Consider the following 11153-nt stretch of genomic DNA (forward strand, 5'->3'; position numbering starts at 1 on the left):
CCCCCAGAGTTCATATTTTTCTATTGGCCCCCAGTCATCCCAAGCTAGTTCCGCCACTGTTCTCATCATTGCAAGGGTCTCGTGCCGAGTGGTTCACTAACCTTCTCAAACACAGAGCATAGAGCAAACTTCTCTAGGTGGAAGATTCTGAGGCCGCCCAAGGTGGTTTGGGTAGCAAACCATTAGAAATGAGCCACATGGAGGTCCGAGAAATTGTTAATGATGTGCATCATTACGACTTTGATGATGTCCCTACAAGATTTGAGGAACTCCACAATGAAGCCGTGTGACTCAATGCCTTATGATAGGGTAATTGCTTATGCCGTAAGAATTCGGTAAACGGTTTGTCAATGCCATCAAGGATACCCATGATGTTTAGAACCTCCCAATTGAAACCAGTCTAGTGAGAGGCAACCCTTCCCATGGTTTCATTCATAGTTCCGTTTTCCTCGTTCAATGTCATCGATCGTTGTCATGCCACAATCGGCAATCCGTGGATGAAGTACTTCCGCCTTCTTGCATTTGTGTGGATGTGGGAAAATCTCCCTAGGTGAAGGTTATTAATACAAGCACTTGTGCGATGTCACCAACCATTATTACGCCTCAATCCATGGATGAAGTTCTTCTGCCTTGCATTTGTGTGGATGCAATAAAATCTTGTGCTAACATCTCCCTCATGAAGGTTATTTTTTAGTCAATTTGAGATTGCTTTTACCAAGGACACTGCTTCTTCCTTGATCTCTGCATCACTTCAAGCACAATAACCCTCCGAACAACAGGTCCGAATGTCTCTCTTCCTGTGATAGTAGGAAGTATCTCGTTGCCGGGTCAAAATGAAGAATGGCCTCCAAAGCCATGTGAAGTCGAAGCTTTCATGTTCGACAAAAGGTTCTTGCTCCAAGCCCCGAGGAATCGACTTGTGTGACGTGCACATGAGAAGTTGAGGCAAAGTATTACTCCCTCTGTAAAGAAATATAAGAGCGTTTAGATCACTGAGGGAGTAAATTATTACGCAAATATTACATATAGAAAAAATGGCTCTTATATTTCTTTACGGAGGGAGTACATTATTACGCAAATATTACGTATAGAAAAAATGGCTATTTCTCTTTGCGGGTATAGAAAAAATGGCTATTTCCCTTTGCGGGTCTCAACGGATTCTTCTATACATACAGGCAACATTATACTTGCACTTGACCTTAAAGTCAGTGAAATTCTGTCATCGAGGAAGATACACAACTGTGTATGATGTATCAGCTAACTCTGTCATGTGACTATCTTCTACATACAGTATGTGCTGTCAAAATTTTCTACCCCAAAACTTGGATATCCTTGTGTTCCAAAATATATAAAAAAAAGGCTTAGTTAGATCTAAGAACAAACCTATACACCAATTAGTCAGCATGAAGTATTTCTAAAACAAGTCAAGACAGTCAGCACACATACTCCACCAAATGGCACAAGTATTGACTTCACATTATGATATCTGCTAGTTTCTCTCCAAGATATATCCAGCTTCCTTGGTAGTTTATACGATACTGCCCCACCTGCATTCGCAATAACATTGAACAGAGCTGAGTTAACAATTTAGCAGACAGAAACAAAGTATAATTGCAGTTAAAACATACATACCTTATAATGATGAACCAAACAAATCATTCCTGCTTGACGTTTATGTTGTTACCACGACGATAACAGAGTTCATCTGTCAAGAGTACAGAAAAGAGTAGTATACAAATTTGCCAAGGGTATGAACCCCCACAGCTCCAATCCATCGGCAGCACCCCTCGGTGTAATCAAGTGGCTAGCTGGGTGCTCTTTTTCAAGCAAGTTACAGTGCGTCAGCAATGTGAGCTAACATAGTACACAGTGGAGCAACCCTTCAGTGCTCACGTTTTGTGCAGACGTGATACCTTTGTTGAAACTGGCCTCAGAGAGTACTTTTGCGGGTCCTCCCAATTCTCATGACACAGATGTATCCTTCTGAACAGGCCTCTGAGGGAAGAAAAGGATCGCAAGTAATGCACAAATACTTAAGCCAATCGCACCATCAAACGGATGAAGATGATAGGTACTAATCATCCAGAATGGAGTTTCAGGTTTGAATGCAATAATGCGACTGGTTTGTGTGAGATAACTAGCAGTCATAATTCCAGATCGCAGGCCAATCGGTGCAGCGAGATTCCCTTGCGTTCTTTGCTTAAGCCCAAAAAGCACCAGGGAAAGTAGCACAAAGCCTGGTACTGAAGGTAGAGACCTGCCATTCATTTGTAAAAATGTTAACACCTTCTATTACTTGATCTCACAACAGATCATGCTTGGTGCAAAAAAAAATATATACACCAACCCACACTACTGTTGTACCTTGATCATTTTATATTATAAACATTTTTCAAGGTTGCTACAGAAAGGTCCTAATCTGTTTGTTAACGGCCGTGAAATCAAGCTTTATTTTGTAGGATTGCTAGGCACTTCTATGTTCGACTAACCATAGACCAAACTTAAAAAAAACCTGTACTCCATCCATCCCATTTTCTGCCACTCCCCTCCCCTGCTTGTGTCCTTCACCCAGTTCCCACACCCACCCCACCACAGTACCGTCTGCGGAACCACGCCGCTCAGTTGCTCACGGGTTTTAATGATTGCCCCCCAAATCACACTCAGCTGCTCATGGGTTTTAGATCCCAAATTTAATTACGATCGCCATGAGAACTACCAGTAGTAACATGAACCATGTGCTGAAAAATTAAGTAGTGAAATAACAGAAGGGATGGTGGCTTGACTGGATATACCGGTGAATCAGAGAAAAAGCAACTCCAGACATCAGAATAGCATTGTAGTAACCAAGATCAACTGCAACTTCTTCTGGAAGCCATGATCTGAAAACCACTTCTTCCACCACAGAAATGCTAGTTGCTGTGATAAACCCTCTAAGAGCTGGCAACAATACATTTCTTGAAGATTTGAGAAGATCAAATGGTAAGAATGAAGGCGTCCCTTCTCGAAAAGTTGCAAAGCCAAGTAAAATGCTTATCGAATGCACCAGCCAAACGACAGACACGCCTCCGACAAGACCTTGGAAAAATTCTTGCAGCTGCAATCAAAGGTTTAGTTGTCATGTATATGTGCCAGGAACATTTGACAGATATTTGCACACGAGACTAAGCAATGATCATACCCTTGATGAAGATGCAAGATTCATCCCATATTGCTCAACTGGATTCTCATAGCCACGTATTCTTTTCCCCCATAGCATTACAAGTATCATTATAGAGACATACAGACCAATAATGCAAGCATCCCCAACAATTCCTGTTGAAGCGCTTATTGTCCAGCTTTGAACAAGAGTTGGCAGTAAAGGAATCACAACAGGAGACCATAGAACAAGTACCATGAAGGAAAATCCCATGATCCTATGAATTTGATAAGGGCGAGTTAAGCACAGCATGATAAGACGACATTACCATGAAAATGCACACTCCCTCTGTATGAAAATATAAGACGTTTTCTGACACTATTAGTGTCAGAAAACGTCTTATATTTTGATAGAGGGGGTAACTAACATGTCTAATCAGCAGAAAATCCACCACGGTAATATATGAAGGGGTGGGTTCAGTATTCCTGATTTCATAGTACACTTTCAGTAAGAAAAAAATTAATCAAACCATTGTTCAAATAACCACTACAGTACAGAACGAGCCATTCATTGATAACACTCGTGATGCTTACAAAATAAGGCTATGCTGATATATGAAACTTATGGTGTTATCATGTCGCAAACTTGCAACTAGTTCTACAAGGTGATTGATTTAGTGTAGGAAACTAAAAAATGATTGGAACTTATGGTTTGCTGATTCAAAATTCAATGCGACCCAGGGGCATCCTGCCAGACATTTTAAAACTTCCATATCCTTCTAACATAATCTATTGATGAAGAAATAACATTTGAATTATGTTTCTTCTCTATCTGGATATATTTCTGGAGAAAATTATAAGTTGGAAGAACTAACCTCTGAAATAAGTTACGTTCGCTGATACGTAAGAACAAGATGAGCCTGTCAGTCAAGCTCAAAGCACCACGAATACCTCCCCAGAGCAGAGCAAGTTTCCCCACAAATTTCAAAATTCCACCTCTTTGCCCTAGTTCAGCTAGAACAGCAACGAGCCTGTTGCCAAAGACAGACATGGTAAGGGTATTCAAGAGACAAAAAAGAGAGAATAAAGATGATAAATGCAATGGCAACATTAAACAGACCTATCGTGATCAAGTTCACCACCACCCTTCTTGGGTACCACTGGAGCTGCAACAGACATGGCTTTCTCAGCAAAGCTTCTCACTAAGTTGTTCTGGCTCTTTTCCAGTTCAGTGTCGTCAAGATTATGCTGAGTGCTATCCATGCTATCATGCTCTTCAGCATTCTTTTGCTGAGATATAAAAAAATCTGTATTGTTAGAATGAATAATTAAACAGAATATTTCAACAATAATAATTAGGAATCAAGAATAACTCAAATATGCAACATGGAACGCACTGTAAGGAACAACCTTTGTGCACTCTTGAACTTGTGACAACTGATCAATGAGAACTAGTACCTAATACTACAGATATTTGGACTATGTTCAAACAAAAGGCTGAGCCGGACTCCAGTATCCATGTGTTCTATTCCCATCCAGCTTAATTATGAACAAAAATGAAACAACATGGCATTATTTGCTTACTTGATGATGTGCTACGAATGCAGAAGCACCTAGGGCAGCCGTTACAGCCCCAACCATCATGCCTTTACCATCTGACTTTGTTATCTCCTGTTGCTTGTGCTCACCGGGTTTTTCGATATAATGATCTGTATTTGTTTCTTTTTGTGTGCAAAGATCAGCATTTGCTTCTTTCTGTGTGGAAAGATTATCTATATTTCCTTCGCCGGCATCCTGAACAATAAGATCCTCATCCAAAATTCCTGACTTGACTGCAGCTTTTGTAAGGTTGTCATGCTTAGAAACACCAACGTGGAAGTAGTTTCTCAAGGACGCTAGAGTTACACCAACTATCACACCCACTGGAAGAACCTTTCTCAGATCATGAGATCGCAGAACTGCAGTTGATACAGCTTCAACAACATTTTCGCCATGGACCACACCAAATTTCACAGTCGTTGGATTCCTCTGCACAGATGTTGCTCTGTATAACTCAGAGTCATGGACAATAGTTCTAGAAACTTGAGTAGCGAGTCGTTCTACATCATGTGCAAGACTTCTTTGAAGTTTGTCAGCTTTTGTTATCCCCAGTCTGCGACCAACTTCAGTTTTGAGAGTATTTGTTAACTCATCAGTAATAAAGTATGTGAGTGTCTGTCTCAAAGCATTACCAGGCAACTTCTCAATTACCTTCCTTTTGGTTTCAGAGTCTGCAAAATTTCGCAGAGCTGAGTATGGTGGCAAAATAACATCGCCTGTCCTAGGTGGAGCTTGGGAGGAATCTGCATGCTTGATCTCTTCATTGACGAAGCTATATTTTCCAGATATAGAAATGTCACCTTGCACATTGTCCATTTGATCTGCTAGTTTCCATTTACCCTCTTGCGGATCAAGGAAAAGATCAGTTGCCGAGTTCAAATCTGGTGACTGAAGTTGCAGTTGTCTTGTAAGATATTCATGAAGGTACAAAGCATACTGCACCTTCAGATAAGAACTGGCAGCTACATCCAACAAGTAATCAGGTGAGCCACTCACCATCTTTGCAACATCACCATCAACATTATTTCCAGGTATATTTCTTTGAGAACTTCTGATTTTTCCTTTCAAAGGTGGAACAGTGTTCAAATCAGATTTTTTCTCACTAAAATTATGATCTTCAGACATGATTGGACGAGCTTTAACAGAAGTATTATGTTGTGATTCACCAGATGATGATGGATTTTTGTCCTTTCTACTTAACTCATTGTCCACATCCACCATCACATCAGACTGTGTCTCATCCACCGGAGGTTTATCGGTGGCTCCATCAGATTTTTCCCTGTCCTCAGAGTCCTTGTGCTTTTGAAACTGGTCAATCATATTTTCAATAACTCCGAACACACTATTGACAGCCATTTGAGTCGAGTCATCAAAATCAGTTAAGGCATCTAATGCCTGTCTCACATTATTAACTGACGGATGTTTAGATTCTTCTGTTTTAGAGATTTGCGTGCTCTGATCAACAACATTAAGTGCAACCTTATCTTCATTGGCATGAACTACATCAACTTCCTTGTCTACCATATTGGACTCTGGATTCTGCTCTGCTGTAGAATCTGCCGACTGCACTCGCTCCCTGGGAGTTCCGTTTGAGTTGGCTGTTGATGGATCATCGGAAAGATGCTTTGGATCTGTTACACTGCCCTGATCGGCCTCTTGCTTCTCTTCACTGCTTTCATTCACTCCAGAGTTATCTTTCTCAGATTTATCGAGTTGAGTCTGTTCACTTCCCGTTTCAATTCCAGTTCCTACAGGTCCAGAAGCTTGGTAAGGCTTTGCTTGTGATAAATCAATACCTTCAGCAGGATTGTTGTTGTTTGAGGTCAGATTAGTATCTTTTTGGTCTCCCTCACCAATGGATGTAATACTCCTGTTCTGGTCAATAATTTTGGCATCCTTAGCTCCACTCTCATGATCTGACTCTTTGACCTTTTCTTGGACCACTCTCTTGGTGGTTGATCTTGCATTAGTCCAGCCGCGCTTCAATGCATCCAAATTGAAATTGTGTCGTTTAGATTGTAAAATTTCAGTCACAGACGACGTAAGCTTTTCACGCACATCTTCAGGTACAGCTTCTTCTAGAGCTTTCACAAGGGATTCGCCTTGTTCTACTGCCACCATAACCTTATGACAAGAAAGAAACATGTAAGCAACTTGACGCACTCACAAGACTACAGCAAGCAAATTTGAGTTTTCCTATTAAAAACTCAGTATTTCTATAAACATCATAATTTACACGATGAACAGAAAAGAACGTTCCATGACTGGCCTATGACCTTGGAATGGAATGCTATAAGGCATGGAGAAATTTGACTCAACAGAAAATATTATCTAGATCTGCTATACCTTGTTCTTTTGATCATCATCCAGAGTGCCGGGCATTGTAGCATCCAGCATATTCATCACAAGACCTGCTGATTGTAGTACATGACCTTTTTCAACATCTTCAGGAATGTCTTCTAGCTCCTCTTCATCAGCCTCTTTGCGTATCCTGCCTACGTCACCATTATCTTCTAACAGCCTGTTTTTGCTGTTTTGAGCACCAGAATATCCATTTGCAGAATCAGTGAGCAGCCCATTTTCACTGTTTTGAGCACCAGAATATCCATTTGCAGAATCAGTGGGCAACCCATTTTTGCTGTTTTGAGCACCAGAACATCCATTTGCAGAATCAGTGAGCAGCCCATTTTCGCTGTTTTGAGCACCAGAATATTCATTTGCAGAATCATTGAGCAGCCCATTTATTCCATGGGGAAAATTATTAGAGAGAAAAAACTGAGCTTGCTCATGAAAATTGTCATCTTTGGGGACCTTCTTATCATTCGGTTGAGGTACGGTGAATGCTAGACCTTTGGATGGGTTAACAGTGATATCCACATCTTTGATAAGCGGATGACGACCCTTAAGAAGAGCAAACTCCACTGCTGACAACCACTGCATAAACCCAAAGACCAATTTAACGTGACAGCTGAAATGAGCAACATGACAACATGAAATAAGTAATTGCAGAAGCGATCCATAAGAATGCTAAATACCATGGAGACTGCAAGCAACAGAGTTTGGTGCCATCACTTAAAATGGATCAACTCATGCATCTAAATAAGTAGTCAAATAAACACTAGTAGATCAGAGAAGAGGGATAAAGCAGTCTCAAGAGAGTCAGCTAACACATTATGAGTAAGCATGCAAGTGTGCGTGCCCACACACATAACAATCACGTTTTGTTGTTCTTTATGTGGAAACCTTCAACAGCAGGGAGCTGGGGTAGAGATCACGTTGAAGATAAAATATAAACTCTTCTTTGAGGAGGTACAAAAATGTCTCTATTGGAGTCAAAATAAAAAATGGCAATGTTTACCTCTAGGGTAAGATTCTGGCACCATAATTCAGTGTATCTCTCAAAGGTGAATCCAGTTGAGTGTACACAAGAACAAAGGAGAAGGCTGGTAAAAGGATTTTCTGATATTGAACTGCGCGGTACTGACAAAAGTGGCACAGTCCCATCATCACTCTGCAAGATATGGCTTCAAAGTTAGATAACCAGAAAGGCAGTATTGACAGAGCATGTAGCTGGATTTTAGCATAATCTGGGAGTTAATACATTCACATATCCTAACATTGGATTGATATAAAAAATTCAAAAAGAACATTAGACTGGTATGATGTGTAATATTTTAGGCTTATACCTGTATAAAGAGTACAGGTATTTTCACACCAGCAACTAAAGGCCTCACGCTATTTTCCGAATAGAAGTCATCAACATTAGCAAACCCATGTGAAACCATGGATATTGCTCCATCAAAGTCACGCAAACAGTTCGCCGATAAAGCCTTTTGGACATCAAAGTCTTTATCTTTTCCTTGAAAGAGTTCCTGAAACAATAAAACAGACTAAATGTCCTACTCTGGAGAAGAAAGACTGCTTGCAAATGCAGGCCATCTCAGGGGCAGCTGGCTGGTCAAGTTATTTAACATGCACAGCTTACGCTATTGTTCTGTTAACAAGATGTGGAAAGGAGATACTACTAGTGTGGGGTCACAACCTTATTCGCACGCAGAATATCAACCAAGCCAGCTGTGAGCTTTTGATCAAGAGCGATATTATGAGGAAATGTTCTTGTTGCTTCCTGTAGGTCAAAAGGATTGTCGATACAAACAGCAGCCGTAAGAGGAGTAGACTCTCCAGCTTCCACAAGGTACTTTGTCAGCATATTGGCTCCATAACCCCACCCAACACCCATTATTGTCGTCCATGGCCTTTTGCTGTTTATAAAGCGGATCGTTGTGCAGATGTCATCACTGTCAGCCGCTGTAAATAACCTACATAAGAAGTTTGTTTAGAAGAGCTGCAATTTTAGGCAAGATATATGTCATTGCAACCAGTGGCGGAGCTAGCCGAAAATCACTGGGGGTCGAAACGCAAAAATCATCAGTGTTTGGGGGGGGGGCTAATCTAAGTCTCCCTAAAAAAAATTCTTCAGAAATTCATCCAAGCCTCCCCCCCCCCCCCCCGCCCCAACACAGCTCCGCCACTGATTGCAACGCATCAAAACTTGTGTATCACCATCAACAGAGTACAGTGTTGCAATAATGTTCCTCTATAGAAGGGGTGAATTAAGTCGACGGCATAGCAATCACTAGAGGTCCCCTGATGTTTCCGGATTACAAGAATTCTCAGTATCACAAATGATTGCTTACGGCTCGATAAAATAACAGTAACAGGTAAGAAACTAGTACAGTAATACTATGCTTCGCTACACTGGCTGAACTTTACTTGACAATATCACGTTGCAATAACAAAATACTCCCTCCATCCCATAATATAAGATCTTATTACATTCAATATACTCACATATTGGATGTAATAACATCTTATATTATGGGACGGAGGGAGTACTTCCTACAGCTTTGAAGCTGCACGTACTGATCTGTTTTGGCTCTCATAAACGTAAATTTTCTATAGTACTACTATAGCCTTGGTCTCAGAGAGGGGAGTACCAAAATTCAAAATTATGTACAGACAGCAAGCATATGCTATTTCCTATAAGAATATATCTTGGTCAATTTAGTACTCAAGTTTGTAAATATGATCCAAGCAACAAATAATATAGCCATTTCCAGATACATACAGTTCACTCTTAATCACTGTTTCTGCCACCGCGATATAATAGCCGGGAAATTGGGCATACAGAACTGTTTCTGACGCCTAGTAATTTACTCCAACAATGATATGCGTGCTAACTTTGCGGAATCGCAGACTGTGAAAGAGCTATGGTGACTAACTTCACCTTGGTGTAGTAAGCGGTGATCCGCCGCAGCCTCTGGGGTTCATGACAATGGGGAAGTAGCCATTCTTGAGCGCATCCAGCACGAACATCTCGATGCCCCTGTCCATGCTCCCCTCGGGGGTGCCGGGCACGAGGAGCACCGTGGAATCGAGCCCATGCTCCTTGTCCAGATCCAGATTAGCAGGCCAGTCAAGCGCGATCACCCCGCCGTCCTCCAGGGGGATGCAGAGGCGCTGGTAGGACACCTCGCCGGCGCCCTGCCCGGCGGGCGCGGCGGGGATGCTGCCCCGGCTGAGGTTGACGTAGTGGCGGTCCTGGGTGAGCAGGCGCTCGTTGACGCCGTCGAGCAGCACGCCCCCGTCCTCGAAGGACACGGACGGGCACCGCAGCAGCACGCAGCGGTTGAAGGGCGTCGGGCTGGTGAAGAGGATCCACTCGCCGGCGGCCGCGGCGTCGTCCTCGTGATCGGGGGAGCTGGGGGGTGGGAGGCCGCTCCGGAGGTAGGAGGACGGGGAGGCGATGGAGGAGACGACGGCGGCCGCGGCGGCCGCCGCCGCGGGGCCGACGAGCGCGAGCGAGGCCGGGAGGCTCGCGAGGAGGTCGGAGAGGGAGGCGCGGAGGCGGGCGTGCGGGCGGTGGCGGCGCCGCCGCTGCCGGCGCCGCAGCACGAGGAAGAAGGGCGCGGTGGCTGGGGCGGCGCTCCTGCGGGCCGCGGCGGCGGGGAAGCGGGGCGGCGGCGGGGAGGGGACGGGGCGGAGAAGCATCAGCGGAGAGCGTTCGGGAAGCTGGTGGTGGAGTGGGGGGCGGCGATGGAGGGAGCGGAGGGAAGCGGTGGTGGGGAGAGGCGGAGCCGGATTGGCAAAAAGGGGAGGACGGGACGTCGACGGGAAGCAAAGGGCTCCTGGGCCTTTCGAGCGAAAAGCTCCGGCAGTTCGTCGCTATACCGGCGGGGCGGGCCCACGGGTCCGTGTCGCTGGTGCGTGGGGCCTGACCGCGGCTTGGCGCGCGCCCGTCGGCCGAGAGCTACGCGTACGGTGGCGGGGAAGGTGGCTTGCGTGGGCCACGAGGAGCGGCTTCTGGTGGGCGTGGGCGGGAGCGGGGAGGGATGTGGCGGTGGAGACTGGAGAGCAAC

At 44.0% G+C, this 11153-nt stretch overlaps 1 protein-coding gene across 3 annotated transcripts; it reads right to left on the reverse strand.

Moving 5' to 3' along the window:
- Positions 1-202: 202 nt before the first annotated feature.
- On the reverse strand, positions 203-10921 carry LOC109784816 (uncharacterized). 3 transcript variants are annotated; one of them, XM_020343421.4, is made up of 13 exons: positions 10022-10901; positions 8777-9053; positions 8421-8606; positions 8093-8245; positions 7081-7668; positions 4720-6858; positions 4256-4425; positions 4011-4166; positions 3179-3413; positions 2793-3094; positions 1633-2257; positions 1447-1547; positions 203-962 (listed from the first exon to the last, which is right to left on the reverse strand). In XM_020343421.4, exons 1-11 carry the CDS (start codon positions 10783-10785, stop codon positions 1963-1965), a joined length of 5265 nt encoding a protein of 1754 aa, XP_020199010.1. In that variant the 5' UTR covers positions 10786-10901; the 3' UTR covers positions 203-962; positions 1447-1547; positions 1633-1962. The 3 variants fall into 3 exon arrangements, with proteins under 3 accessions (XP_020199010.1, XP_020199009.1, XP_020199008.1); XM_020343420.4 differs by having other exon boundaries at positions 1384-1547; XM_020343419.4 differs by lacking the exon at positions 203-962 and having other exon boundaries at positions 1110-1547; positions 10022-10921.
- Between the last annotated feature and the right edge of the window lie 232 nt (positions 10922-11153).

The sequence above is a fragment of the Aegilops tauschii genome, chromosome 5 (genome assembly GCF_002575655.3).
Source record: "Aegilops tauschii subsp. strangulata cultivar AL8/78 chromosome 5, Aet v6.0, whole genome shotgun sequence".
NCBI classification, from domain to species: domain Eukaryota; kingdom Viridiplantae; phylum Streptophyta; class Magnoliopsida; order Poales; family Poaceae; genus Aegilops; species Aegilops tauschii.